Here is a 14,879-nt window from a genome sequence, read left to right as displayed (position 1 = left end):
AAGTTGGCCGCTCCATGCAAATCTTAAAGGCAGGTGATCACCGTGAGAATGTGTGTGTGTGTGTACATGATGGTAGTGAATGTGGGATTACTGTAGCACCTGATACAGTATCACAAGGCTGCAAGCATCAGAGGAAGACCAGAGAGGAGCGGTGAGACGCTCACAGGTAAGAGGGCTGTGATAAATCACGCCTGACACACAGCTTTCTGTGTGAGGTCCACAGTGATTCTCCTCAACATATTTTGATTATGTGGAAAAATCCACAGTGGCATTTTAATGTAGTCTGTATTTCCTTTGGCCTTTATTTCAAGCTCATGCTGCCAGAGACAGAATACTTTCCTGTGGTTATTGTTAATACGCGGCTCGGGTTTTCATTCTGTGTTTGATCTTGGATCTCAAGTCAAAACTTTCAGCTGATTCTTCCATCTGCTCCACGTTGAGTTTGGACATGTTGGCGGCTATTTTGACTGGCTTCTTTTGGTTTATTAATACCTGTTCTTTTTCAGGAGAGCACTTGAATGTTTACATTTGTTCACACTGTTCTCTGTCTTGTCTCAGGTGTCAGCCTACATCGCCGCGTCCTGCTCTCTCTGCCAGCCAGGGGCAGAGCCAGCAGCCTCTCCTCAGCGACAGTGAGAACTCTGCCAAACAGAGTCGGTACGTCAGGACTGACGGCAGGTTCCTGCTACGCTCTGGACGTAACAGCAAGACAGCCAGCCTGTGCAGCGGTGCGTCTCTCGCAGCTGACACTGAGTCTCAAGGTCGTCTCACCAAGTCAAAGAGCATCAGCTGCCTGGACAACAGGCTCTCCATCTATAAACCTCCAGCTCAAACCAAGTCCTGTCAGGAGAGTCAGGGTGTCCAGGACCAAAAGGAGAAACAAGGGGACCGCCCTGCCGGAGATGGACTTAATGGTAGGCGCTTGAGCTGGAGCACACTCTCGCTGGGACCTTCCTCTAACCAAGGCCACAAGCGCACCCTTTCACTCACCCGCTCAGGAGTAGGTGTCCCCCCTACCACAATCCGTAAAAAGATCTCAGAATGGGAGTGCAGGAGGGTGTCTTTGCCTAGGATGAGCTTGTGTCTGGACAAAAGAGGAGGCGAGCGTGTAGGGGGCAGTGAAGGCTGCCCAAGCCTGCTCTCTTCTCCCTGTAGTGAGAAGACATTTGACTTTAAGGGAGTTCGCAGGATGAGCACGGCATTCTCTGAATGCTCCTACACAGAGACGGAGGAGGAGGAAGGAGCTCCAGACAAAGATGGTCTAGGCCGTTTCCAGAAAAGGATCGGCAAGACCGAGTCCACGGGAACATTTGTGCGTTCCCTGTCTGCTCGTAAAGAGACGTCAGCCGTTCTAAACAGGATACAAAAGATAGAGCAAGCCCTGAAGGAGAACCCCAGCCCAGCCCCTCCACGTTATCTGAGCACCTGCTATATTTCAGACAAGACAAGACAGAAGTCTTTTGTGATAGGTGACGACTTGGACAGTACATGCGCCAGTAAGCGCAGCAGCATTTGCTCGGTGACCACTGAACCAGACGCTGCTCTGGTGCCAGATAGGCTCTCTAAACTCAGACAAAGGTTCAGTGTGAGCTCAGTCAGGTCTGAGAGCCCAGAGCCACCCAGTCAACAGGCACCTGTTGGCTCACCGGTCAACCCCTTACCTAAACCCAAACGCACTTTTGAATATGACGTCAAACGGGACCAGAAGGGTGCGTCGCCAGCCAATGGACTACCTCCAGACAGAGCCTCTGAGTCTCCTCCACCTCTGCCCTCAACACCTGCACCAAACATGATTCGGATGGCAAAGAAAGAGGGGAGCCGCCCCCTGAGAATCCAGGACAGGTGAGGCCAAAGCACCTGCATGTCAACATCACTAACAGTTCAGGATGTAGACTTCTTTCCTAAACATTTCCTCACAATTATGAGTTGGCCATTGGTTAGTTTAGCTTCTTCTAGTAGAGTCTGTGAGGAATTTGTAGTGATGATTGTAGTTAATAAGTAACTGTTTAATGTGCCAGGGCGCAGCACTGAGTTTGTTTTACTTCAGACACACGTTTGAAGAGTATTGTGTTGTTATTGTAAAGTCTGCTGTGCTAAAAAATAAAAAAAATCCAGGAATAATGTCACCTCAGGTTTAGCATAACATTGGCTGTAGCAGCTGCTCACTCTAAAAATAGCAGATTTATTATAGTTTACAGAAGATTTGAAATGCCAGATACTTCCAGGAAACTCATGCAGATCCCTAAAAACATTTGTGCAATTGGTGCACATTTCTTTCCCTCTCATCTACTAAACAGCAACAATATGGATACCAAAACATCCAACACATACCAGATACTGTACGCTCCCTTTATTTTTTTGTAAATGTTCTCAGTTTTTGTGTGAGGGTGGAGCCTCTTCACGTCGTCCCTATGTGAAACGGGCATGAAATCCTTAAACATTCATGCACTGACTCTGTGTTTAACATTCCTGTGGCTCTAGCAATTTCAGACCGGGCTTAAAAGCCACAAGCTGTCGATGGCGCGACGTGACCATACTGTAGATCCCTGCACTAATGTAGCTCAACATTTTCTGCTGGGCTTTGACATGTGATGTGTGCCTTACACTGCACAGACAACACTCAGGAGTAGTAAGAAATCTGCATGTTTACTTGTGACCTATCTGGAATTTCTGTGTGATTGAAGGACATGCTAATTGTGGTGTTTCCGTGCTTTATGTTTTATCATCATATCTCTTTGTTTTGAGGGCACATTATACACACTACAAGCGTTTTAACCACCTGTTCAGCTTTTATCTGTTTCCAGACAACATGTAGAGAATGTTAGATGTAAAGCTGCCAGCCTGGACGTTTTTTTTTTTTTTTTTCCATCTGTATTTTTTGTCGTATTTTATATGTGCACGCCCTTTAAGTAAGACTTATCAACACCTCTGTACTCACTTCTTTGTAGAGAGTCTTGTGAGTCGGAAGATGCTGCCAGCTTGCCGTCTTCATATCCGTCCTCACCCACAGAGAATGGCGCACTGACCACAGACACAAAGAGTCGACCCAATTCCAAAAGCACTTTAGAGGAGAATGCCTATGAGGACATAGTCGGTAAGGCGCAGTGGTTCCTTGTTTTTTCTGTTTGACCTTTGTTATTATCTCAGATGAAAGAAAAACTGATAAGCAGAAAACAGATTAACAACTTATTTTGTCACTTTTTTCTGGTTTCGGCTTATTGAATATACATTTTTTTTGGTGTTCTGTTTGATGGTGTTGTCTTCACACAATTACTATAGGTAATTCTTGTTATCTGTCAGTGGACAAATTGATTGCTTCAGCTAGTAGACAGTATAAATTTAAACTCTTGGGCTATAACAACAATATCAATGTTTTATGTTTTATGCAAAAAGTGTGTATAATATTCTATAGTGGAGAAGAACAACATTAAACGAAAATACACACAAGTATATAGTAGTACTTGGGTGAAAGTTGTATAGTAGTTAAGTAGATTATATCCCACCCTTGTCATAAAGAATACATACATCATTATGATGAATGTGAGTGCAACAGTGGTCAGATGTTTTAGTGAATGATGCAGACATCAACTCCTCCTCCTCCATCTGCCTTATGTAGAAGTAAGTGTTGGCTATAGAAAGAGTCTCATTGTGGGAGCAGTCAATGAACACACAGCCTGAGCACAAGATTAATGGATAACATGTGGCTGTATAGGTTGTATTTTACTGCAACTATTGTGTGTTATCTACATTTTTCTCACACTGCTACCCAGTACAGCACAAACATGTGTTCATCTCTCAAAGTGAGACTTGTATTTAGTCTCACTTAGTTTAGAATTGTATTTAGTCACAGCAGCAAGTTCTGTGTGTCTCTCCTTAAACGACTCAGCAGTTTGTTCCTTGATTGAACGTGTGTTTGAAATCCTGCACATGTAGAAGAGCCAAATTCCTTTCCACCAGCAAATGACCCCAGGCCTTCTGCCCGGCTCTGTTGCCAACTCCCCCAGTGCATAGTTAATGTGGTGAAAATGTGTGTCAGTGTGAATACAGGCTCCTGATGGAGCTTGTAATTTCTCATCAGAAACGAAAAAGTTTTTTACACCCTGAAATATATTTTCATGACAAATGTTCAAACACGACCAAATAAGGGCTGATGGGACAACTACTTCATTCTACAAGTCATTTGAAGAGTTGAATCAGAGATCAGAGTCATGCTCGGAAGCACTTGTTTTTTTAGCTGAGGATGTGCGGTAGTCTCAGGGAGAGCGTCAGGGCATGACTGATTTTCATGTGAATCCCAACAAAGCCCTCATTGTTCATCCAGCGCTGTGAGTGTAGACTTTGCAGTTTGGAGACGCACTTGTGCCAGTCTGTGTTTGTCCTTGACAAAGTCTCCGAGTGAGTTTGAAACTGCTCAAACAAAAGCTTTCAAACTACATAAATGGCATGTTTACAGGTCATATGATTCAATAAAGGAGCCGGCACAGCGGTGGTTTTGTACACTCTTTCAAGAGGTTGAAGCGAGACAGCTGGACTTAACGAGTTTTCTTAAGGACTGATGATCAGAACTGATAAAGCTTTCTTAAAGGAACCTCTACAAGTCCTGTTGCCTTGAATAGAAACGACCTGGACGACTGAGACTCTTCATCGACATTTTGTACCCTCACTACCACCAAGTGTGAGGACACCTTCTGCGACACCTGTGCTCACTGTCAGATGTTTACCTGAAGGGAGCAAGTCATTTGTGACCTGTGCTGCAGTGTTAGTACAGATTGATGATAGATTGCGGTATCAGGGGGATGTTTAAGTGCTCTAAAGTGGTGTGGTTGATAAATGGAGTGTCAATGTGTGTTCTGTTTACAGGCTAATGAATCACACGTTGCGCACCGTGATTCAACTGTCTGCTCTTAGAAAAGAACTGTCTGGTGCATGCAACATGTGGCTCAAAGGATACACTCCCAACTGCGGATGGGAGTATGACTTTGTTATTCTTTGGTGCACAATATGCCAAAAATACTATGCATTCTGTCACAGAATGTTTCCAGTGTGGTTACAGACAGACTTCATGATGGACACACTGTATTTTACGTGGTGCTGCCAAACATTCTTACAAAACTGTGACCTGTTTTTCCATCCCTCTATATTTCTGTTTAAAGCAGTACAGCTATCCACTTTATGCGGTAAGCTGATACCGCCATTGTTGGTATAGTAGTTTGTTCTTTGCCTCGCCCTGCTTCGAGAGTTCATTGTGCACACAGAAATGTACAATCACAGTGTGCAGCTGAGGTGTGTCCACTCCCTACATAATGCTGTGTGTCTGGGAGTGTGTTAGAGAGAGATGTGGATGTTTGTAATCAGAGGAGTAGATTAGTACCCTCTAGTACATAAGCAGCCATACAGACATATCATTTTCCCAGCAGGCTCTCATTACAGTGTTGCTTCAGTTTAATGGAGTAGCAGCGCAACGTGGGGTCAGGCTAAGCCCTCTCGTTCTCCTCCTCCACTTTAATGATGCACAGAAAGTAACTTCACTAAGCTAATTTACTGTTTGACACACCATAAAGATCGCTGGCAGTGTGTGTCGTCTGTGTATGGGTGTGTGTACAGGTTCAATAATTAACCTAAAAATAGATAACTGAACAAAGATCTGCCTGTATTTTAATCTTAGATAATTTTTTTACTTATTGTTTGAGTGCGAGTTCCTCTCAGGTTTCCCACTAATAACCACAGAAAGAAGGAACACAGCTACCAAAGGGATTTTTTTCCTCCAATTTCTATTGACAGATAACACTTGATTTTCTTTCTTTTAAAAGTTCCCTTCATGCATTTCGACACCATCTGGCTCTGTTTTGATTCTTCACTGTGGTTTCTTCTCTTTCTCACAACCTTTTTCAGACCCTGCCAAAAAGCTATTCTCAGAGCACATGTCTGAATAGACATGGACTGTGGCGCTACACAAGTTTTCTCTTTATTGAAGTTGGTCCTGTGCCAGGTGACATCAGTGAGAGCTGTGCAATGCTCTGCAGCGCTCTTTCTCTTTCCTGTTTCAGGCATCATTTATGGAGTGAAGTATAGAACAGTAGCAAAGTCTGTGCCTGTGAATGCTCGAAGTTGTTGTACCTTATTTCAAATTATGTTGGAACACACCAAACAATATGTATATTTCAAGAGATGTATGTTATTTCATTACATAGTCGTAATCACTGAGAAGATGAGCCTCCTCTGCATCTCCCTGCAGACAGTTTGCATGCCTCGACAGTGACTCACCAGCATTGTTGTGTCCAGAAGTTTCAGCTGGACTCGCAGGGGCCTGCAGGGCCCACTGCCAACAGTAACTGTTATGAAAAAAAAGGGAGTTCTATTGAGGCAGCTGAGAATGACCTTTGACTTACCTCCATGACTCATCTCTTTTTTTTTAAAGAAACCACAGGGAGGCCCCTGTTGTGCCTCTGGCACCCTTCACTGCCCTCTGTTTTTCGCTCTTTGACCCATCCGTCCTCTGTCAAGACCAGCCACATTTAACAGGTTTGTACTTTATATTTGAACCACTGTCTTCATCTCCACAGAGAAGGAGAATCCATATGAGGATGTTGACCTGAAGCGGAAGAGTTTGGGTCGGAAGTCCTGTCTGGTTGAGGGCAACAGATCTTGGACCACCATGGACAGGATGCTGAACTCTCCACCTCAGGTAAGTCGTAAGGGGTTTGGGATTGACAAAACAGATGGGTTTCCCTGCAGTAAACAGTATATTTTCCTGTGGTGGCATGCGTCCCCTCGCTTGGTGTCGGTGCTGAACCCTGGATAAGATCTTTTAAAGAATCTCACACCTCACTTGTGTCATTACAGGAAACAGTTTGGCATGTTTAGACTCAGCAAAGCTCACAGAAAGGGCCATCTGCAGATCTGGCTTCCTTACTTTAATGATGAAGCACTTGTCTCACTCCAGAAAAGGAAGGAGGGGAGTGGTGTAATACTTGCAAACACTCCACGTTTACAATGCAGCCAAACACATATTGGTTTAATAATAGCATAGCAATGAAAGTTTATTTTTATCTCAAATCATCAACAAATACAATCCGACTACTCGCTGCACATGAATAAAGAATAAGGGATGGTTAAGAAGCAGACTTAGGTGGAAGGAGATGAGTTGTACAGCATTTTATTTTAAGTGTTTGAATCTCTTTTCAAGTCAATACAAACTGCAGCAGTCAGCTTGTTTTGAGAAATTGGACAACATCAGTCTTTGTGTAGACATCTACTGCCTCTGTCTCAAGGGCTCAGGGAGCCTGGAAGCTGGCCCTCAGATCCTAAGAGAATTGTCCATCAGTATGTATGTACCCTGTGTTCACCACTGTCACTTAATACAGCTCACAAAAGAGCCGAAATCAGTGCTGTTTGCAGGCAAGGTGATGGTCTTCTGGGACCTAAAGGACTACTTGGAAAAGGATTACAAGGCTCTTATTATGTTGATTTCTTGAGGCACTACAGGAGAATATGACGAATCTATGGATAATGTGATGTTGGGCTATAAATCTTTTGTGTTTAGGTGGACAATCTGAGTACGGGAATCCAGAGAAGAAACAGTGGACCCCTCCATTTAAAATGATAACCAATACACATCAGTAGCTTAAAGGCAAATGTCTTGAATTGCACTAAAGTCCATGTAATTAAATTAAAGCCTCTGTTTTCTTTAACTAGCTGCCTTCCAAGCCCAGTAGCCAATCCCTCCGCCTCCCTGGTCCGAGCGACAGGAAGAACAACAGGATGTCACAACTGTCCAAGCGCTACAGCCACGATGAAATGCTGCTTCTTCCCCAGATCGGTGTACAACCATCACCTTGTGGCCTGCTGGATGATAGCCTCTGCAGCACTGCTAGTGATACCCTGGCCTCACACAGGCACTGGAGGATCCCCAAGGTACACACTGCGAGATCCTACACAAACACCTACACTAAGTCCTTCTAGAGCTCTGACTGTGTTCTCTTTTCCGTTCCTGGCTCACGGACCAGCTCACGTTTCTGCAGGGACCAAGTCAGCTCAGGATCACTTGTAAATCCTCAGTTTGGACAAGGTTTTTTAAAGATACAGAGCATTGATGCATGTAATTACTGTGTGAATTGCAGCTCTCGTGGTCCTCAAGAACTCTCCTAGGAGCCTTTCAGATGTATTTTCTGCACTTTCTTATTCGTGTACATTATTTTATTATGATATTACTTTTGGCTAGGTACACTCTTGCTTCCTCTATTCTTAGGATCAAAGAAAACAAAACCTTCCTCTTTTCTCTGTTTACAGCTGGTCCAGAGGATCAACTCCATTTACTGCACTAAACGTGGGAAGAAGAGGCTGAAGAAGCTCTCTATGTCCAATATTGAGACAGCATCTCTGAGAGGTAAGGGCCGTCTGTATTCCTTTTATTCACTGGCCAGATTAAGGAGTAAATATTTGTGTCTCAGCCACCCACATAGAGTTCTGGCCGTGTCCCACTCTTGACATAAACACATGTTTGTGAAAGTGCCCTTTGACCCAGAAAACAAAACCTTCTTTTCTGTTTAATATCTTCATGCAGATGACAACAGTGAGAGTGAAAGTGACTCGGATGACAGGTTCAAAGGTGAGAGTGACCACAGCTTTCATTCACAGCCTCAAAATCTGTGCTGTTTTTCTCAGCATAGTGTTAAGTGACCCGGCCTCACCACGGAATTTTAACTTGACATGTTTGCCATGTGCACAGATTACCAGTAGACCGTGCACCATTTATCACATGTTTAAATTCAAAGTGTGAAATGAAGGCTGATTTGAGGATGGTTAATGATGAATGCAAATTATATTTGTCTCCTTCCTCAGCTCACACCCAGAGGTTACTCAAACTGCAGTCCATCCTTCGAAGAGCCCCCAGCTACCGCACACTGGAGCTGCAGCTCATTGAGTGGCAGGAGAGAGAGCTCTTTGAGTACTTTGTGGTTGTTTCTCTGAAAAAGAAACAAAGCAAGAACTCCTACTCCCCAGAGGTCACCTACCAGTTCCCCAAGGTAAAAAAAATCATAACTAAATACTGCTGCTGGTTCTTTCACACCTGGCATAACAAGAGACTGATTTTATTTCACAATTATGCCAGTGTCAGCACCACTTCAAATGCTTCAAAGGATATCAGTGTTCTTCAAACTAAAATATCAGTGCTGAAGTGTTTCCCAATGTTAAATACATCCGAACCTCATCTTATTATATGGGCAGTTTCTGAGGGTTTTTCCACTGCAGTACAGTGATGTAAATGATGTCTGTTATAGGTTGTTGACATTTTAAGCTGCATGAGCTCTGTAAATGTATAACTGAGCCCCAGAGCCTGTTTACTGTTAAAAATAACCAGGATCCATTTGTGTGTCATTGAAGTGTGTCTAAAATATGTTCTAGAGTTGTTTGGTTGTGCAGAACTGTCCCTCGGGGGAAGTTCATCTCTGCCAGCACCCGCACTGTTGTTGAGTGGAGGGGCCAAGGGTTCAACCTTGAAAGGAAGACATGTTAGTTTGGTCATTTATAGGTCGTGCACGCGTCTATGGGGATGACAGTCATTTGAAGGAGAATGAGTTGACTGTGACCAATGATTGATCCTCCTCTCCTCTCCTCTCACAGCTGGAGAGACCCACTAAGCAGATGAGGGAGGCAGAACAGAGGCTTAAAGCCATCCCTCAGTTTTGTTTTCCAGATGCAAAAGACTGGAGTCCTGTCTCAGAGTACACCAGGTATGAATCCTCCACAAGTAAAACTCAATTCAAACATGATTGTTACTCTGGAAGGCTGATCAATGACATGATCTTATTAAAAATAACAAATAACACAACCATACATGAGACAAGCTGTGTATCCTCCAGGAATGTCAGCTCACTGGGACCTAAAATTAATTCGGCCTGATGAGAAGAGAACCACAACATGCTGCATTTTTAAGCTGATCCTGTCAGATTTTTTTGGCCAATTTCTAACCGAGGATAACACTTGGATTCACTTTCAGCCACAGCCAAAAGATACTGGAAACACAGCAGAAAATCTGAAAGATTTAATGTGTGAACATCAGAAGAGGCAGCTTTTTCACCAGAAAGATGCTCCTGCCCGCAAGCCCATAGTGATGATGGCAACCATCCAGAAATATTGATGTGAACTCCATCTGCCCTGTTCATCTGATTTGGCCGCTTAGAATACTACTACTACAGGCGACTGTAGTGAAGTGTGATGATAAAAATTCGGTCAAATCTTCGTTCTACCTGCTGCACTGTCTTCTACTGTGTTTTGTTTTTTACATGTGGTGACTGTCTGAGTGCCTGCATGCCTTTGTGTTTATCCTCATGTTGATACATTTGTTTTTGTCTGCAGTGAGACCTTCTCCTTCATGTTGACTGGAGAGGACGGCAGCAGGAGGTTTGGGTACTGCAGGCGCCTGCTGGTAAGCCACCGTTTGACTCCTCACCCTACTCACACCCTGCTGAGCGCTGTTTGTTGTGACAGACATATTTTTTTTTATGTAGACATGTGACACTTTTCCTGTGGGGCTGTTAATGTGTTGCATGACTGTCTGCTGTGGTAACAGGAAAAGACATCATCAAAAAACTGGGAGTGAAATCAGTGGAAAAATAGATGGAGGATTAGATTATCGTAGTCAGTGTTGTAGCAGCTGATCAGCATTTGTGAGAGCCCAGGAAAAACACTGTGTATAATAGAAACATGTGGAATAACAAACACCCAAACCACACTTTTAAGAACAGCCATTTCTCCCGCTATAAAGTAATTAAGCATTTATTTTGTGATAATTAAGTGTATAAATCTGTCATTACAAATGCAGCTTTAATTGGCTGTAATCACATATGTATGTTAAATAAGTCCATATTATGTAAAATGCTGCAATAATAAGAAGGCACAAAAAATATAATAACTGAAGATAAATACCCAGCCAGGATTGACTCACTTAGTTTAACAAGGGTTTCTCAAGAAGCACAGGACAAAGAGAAACCATGAAAAATCCAAACGTTGTCATTCTGGAGCATTTCCTCTGCGTAATGAGGCCGGGGAGCACTTTGAAGTGTTTTGTTGAGCTTCCCATTTAGCTTGTGGGTAGAGAGCATGCCTGTGTGGGATCTTGTTAATGTGGTTGTGAATTTATTTATTTTTTTGTTCATCATTTGGTATTTTTTCATGTTTACGCTGCAGAGTACATGTGTGTCTGTGACTGTGTGTGTGTGTGTAGTCGGACATCATGGTAACTGTTTGACAAAAATCGCTTTTGACTCCTCTTGCAGTTCTTGTTGTTGATCTGAGGTTCATCTTGATAGAAGAAGATTTTTAATGAAGGTAGAGAGAGAGAGGGAGAGAGAGGTGAGCTGCTCTCCTAGTGCTGTCTGTCCAGCAGTTGGCAGTAACAGAGCATTCCTGAGGACTTGAATCAAGCTCCACATAGTTGATTTAATCATCCATTTGGAAAAGCGGAGGAGAAACAAGAAGAGAAAATTGTATACCTAATATGGACAAATGGATTGGCTTTTTGTTGAGTGCCTGTATTCATTTGTGTCTCTGTGTTTGAGTGTTTCTGCGCCTGTGCCCCTGCTGCTCCTGAACACATAATAGACTGTGAGTGCACAGAAGACAGTAGATATGATCAGCAAGGAGCAGATAGAGCACCTGTGTTTAGGAAGGAGGTATCCACAGGAAAGATGACAGATCAAATTAACTTGTCTCTGTATCATGTTATCACCGAGGTTGTGTTTTATGACTCATTGTATATTTCTGTTAGAGCCATGGTCATCAAAGGAGCCTGCAGAAAATGATGATGTTATTATCCCAGCTTAAGCTTGAGGACCATGAATCTTTAGCACATTTACAAATTAGGATGTGATGCATGTAGATGTGGTAGTCAAGGAGACTGATTAATTGTGTCATAATCCAGAGATGTGGCAATCCCAGATTAACACAAAATACCCCTCTATCTCTGTTAGTAATCTCTGTTAGGATGGAAATAATGTGACAGAAGGTCAATGCAAGAAGTGTTCCTTTACCTCGAGCCACACATTTAGCTCATACATAGCAACTTTTACTTCAGTGTTGAGTAATAGAGTCTTTAGATTTACCTTAAAGATACAATCCAAGATATCCTGCTCAAAGAGGCCTTAGAGTGAATAATATATAGCTTGTGGGGCTGATTTATGCAGATTGCAGACATAGCAGTGTCACAACATGTTTTAAAGTCTGGCTGGTGCTTGCCTGCATCAGTTTACTAATTCTTAAGGGTCTTAAATTTAACGATGCTGTAATCTCAAACATGCTATGTCTGTGTAGATGCATTTTCTCTGAAACGGAAAGTCTCCCACCTTTATACATGTGTGAAAATATTTTCCTGCACACTCCTTTAAGTGTGTGTCTGCGTCGGTTTTCAGAACACCTGTGAATGTATCACTTCATATTTAAGGCGTCTGTGTTTTCTTACAGCCGACTGGGAAAGGACCTCGCCTTCCAGAGGTGTACTGTGTCATCAGCAGACTGGGCTGTTTTGACTTGTTCTCTACGGTGAGTTCAGTCTTGTCCTCTAGCCACACATTAATGCTTGCACACACACACACACACACACAGAGTGAGCCATCTACAGCCAGCTAGCTGTATGTGGTTGTAGCTGTGGTTAACCCGTCTCACAGCTGAAGGAAATGACTTTCAGGAGACCTTCTGCTTAATGCCTCTTCACTGGTAAACCTTGTTTCAGTTGCTTTTTCAACTTTCTGATTTCCCAGAGTGATTGTTTCCTTCTCTTTTGTCTCAGCGGTGTAACGCAGAGCAGAGCCGTCACTCTGTTTGACTTTTTTTAAGCCTTATCTGATTACCTCATTAAGTCAAAGTGAGTGAATCCAGACTGGGGCTGCTATATGACATGGAAATAAAACAACACAGGGATCTATTTTATAATTGCTCTCATGATAAAGGAGGCTGGAAGTGTTTGATTTCAGAGGAAACTCTGTGACACAGACAGACGAACACATAGAATGAGATGGGTGTATCATATGACCTCAAAAACGAGCAATTCTCCAATCAACTTTCCAGACAGGAGGCAGCTTGGACCAAAACACGCAGACAGGCACACTGGGTGGAATTTTCCAATCACACAGACATGGAAATAGATTCATTTGCTCTTTTTCAAAACAGAAAATGAACACAGAGTTCTGCATATTGGCTTCTAGTTTCCATTACTGTCATCATTGCCATTATGCTTGATGGCTGCTGATAACGTTAGCACCGGGGTTAATATGTATCACAGAAGCTGTCTTTTCTTTCATTTACAGATCCTGGATGAGGTAGAGAGACGTAGAGGCATCTCTGCAGCCCTGGTCTATCCCTTCATGAGGAGTTTGATGGAGTCGCCCTTCCCTGCACCAGGGAAGATTATCAAAGTGAAGACCTTCCTGCCCGGTGCAGGAAATGAGGTCAGAGCAGCTGGAAAAGCAGCACACAACTGCTTTCTCTTTCCCTACTGCTTTAATTCTGACCAAATTGTTTGGTCTTTGTGGTCATTCAGGTCATCGAGCTGCGGCGGCCCACCGACTCCAGACTGGAGCATGTGGACTTTGACAGTCTGTTTAAATGCCTCAGTGTACGGCAGGTGATTCGTGTCTTTGCCTCGCTGCTGCTGGAGCGTAGAGTCATCTTTGTGGCTGATAAACTCAGGTGAGTTTCCACCACTTCCCTTTTGCAATGAAACGCTGTAATAATAGTGGAAATCACCTGGATTTTGAAATTCTGTGCAGAGACAGTATTTTGCCCCAATGAACCCTTCAGTTGTAGCCAAAATAAACATTGTGTTTTGATAAAAAGAAGCAATTCTCTGGAAATGTCTCTGAGAATGTGATATAAGATTTCCTCTGGAAATTCCTCTAGATCCAGGAAACTCCAGGAACTGAGTGTTGATTTAAATATCTGACTACCACTCATGGAGTCCTGTGATGTTCAGGCAGCCTGACGGGAGTACAGAGATTACTTGTGATGTGAGCTGTAGGTGTTCACCCTCTGTTCCTTAGTGTAATAAAGTTATGAAATTTTGACATAACAAAGATGAAAAAGGACCTTTCAATTCCAGAGAAAGAGAAATTTCCCATTTCCCTTTTAGTTTAAGATTAGCACATTGAACTCTACCTTTAATTGGCAAACATTTTTGCCAACTAAGTAGGGATGACTAATCTGGTGAGCTAATTGTTGTGATCTAACAATTGTGTCATTATAAAATGACTTTCCTCCTCCACATGAACTCAATTGTGCAACTATACAATCACAACCAAACCAAGAATAGTGTTGGACGTATAAATCACTGTTTGAATACATTAAGAATGATTTTGGTGTAACAGAAGAGGCAGAGATCTTTGAGTTTGGGTTTCATACACTAAAGGGAGATATTCAGGTTGAGAGTGAGGTCTTTGACCTTATCTTTTTGAATAGTTTGAGAGGCAGCTTGTGGTGTTCTGCTGCCTGTCTGTTTAAACTAATGCTGATTGTATTTTAAGAAGGTGCTGTGGTTTTGTCAGGAGGGACTTAACAGATGTACCATGTGGTGTGGTTTGACTGTGACGATAGTATCAGAAAGTCAAGCAACAGGTCAGTCATCAGCCGCCATTTTTTAAAGTAAAGTGGGTCAGATGAGTGAGAGTCCCTGCCAGAGGGAAACAGGGAGGTGACAGGGTGACCTGATAAAATGTGAAGAGTCTGCAGGGACTCGGTGTCCCAGTCTGTCCCTTTTGTTAGAGAAAAGAGAGGGGTACTTTTAGAGCATTGGAGGCGAGGGTGGAGTGGGAGGGGATTTGAGTGCGCTAGTAATCTCTCCATGTATCAGAGCCCAGTTTAAACAAACATCAGTGGGGGCAGTGACT

At 43.1% G+C, this 14,879-nt stretch overlaps 1 protein-coding gene across 2 annotated transcripts in view; it reads left to right on the top strand.

The window, feature by feature from the left end:
• Positions 1–14,879, top strand: part of dennd2b (DENN domain containing 2B) — a 39,755-nt gene that overhangs the window by 15,916 nt on the left and 8,960 nt on the right. For both annotated transcript variants that reach the window (XM_028401095.1, XM_028401094.1), the window contains exons 3-14: positions 559–1,842; positions 2,949–3,094; positions 6,564–6,685; positions 7,696–7,914; positions 8,290–8,386; positions 8,564–8,608; positions 8,842–9,026; positions 9,625–9,734; positions 10,360–10,429; positions 12,463–12,540; positions 13,305–13,445; positions 13,538–13,686. In XM_028401095.1, coding sequence (XP_028256896.1) covers positions 559–1,842; positions 2,949–3,094; positions 6,564–6,685; positions 7,696–7,914; positions 8,290–8,386; positions 8,564–8,608; positions 8,842–9,026; positions 9,625–9,734; positions 10,360–10,429; positions 12,463–12,540; positions 13,305–13,445; positions 13,538–13,686 — 2,646 coding nt within the window. The remainder of the gene's footprint in view (positions 1–558; positions 1,843–2,948; positions 3,095–6,563; positions 6,686–7,695; positions 7,915–8,289; positions 8,387–8,563; positions 8,609–8,841; positions 9,027–9,624; positions 9,735–10,359; positions 10,430–12,462; positions 12,541–13,304; positions 13,446–13,537; positions 13,687–14,879) is intronic.

This window comes from Parambassis ranga, chromosome 3 (genome assembly GCF_900634625.1).
Source record: "Parambassis ranga chromosome 3, fParRan2.1, whole genome shotgun sequence".
Lineage (NCBI taxonomy): Eukaryota > Metazoa > Chordata > Actinopteri > Ambassidae > Parambassis > Parambassis ranga.
The sequence above is the reverse complement of the archived record's forward strand: the minus strand, read 5'-3'. Positions and strand labels throughout refer to the sequence as shown.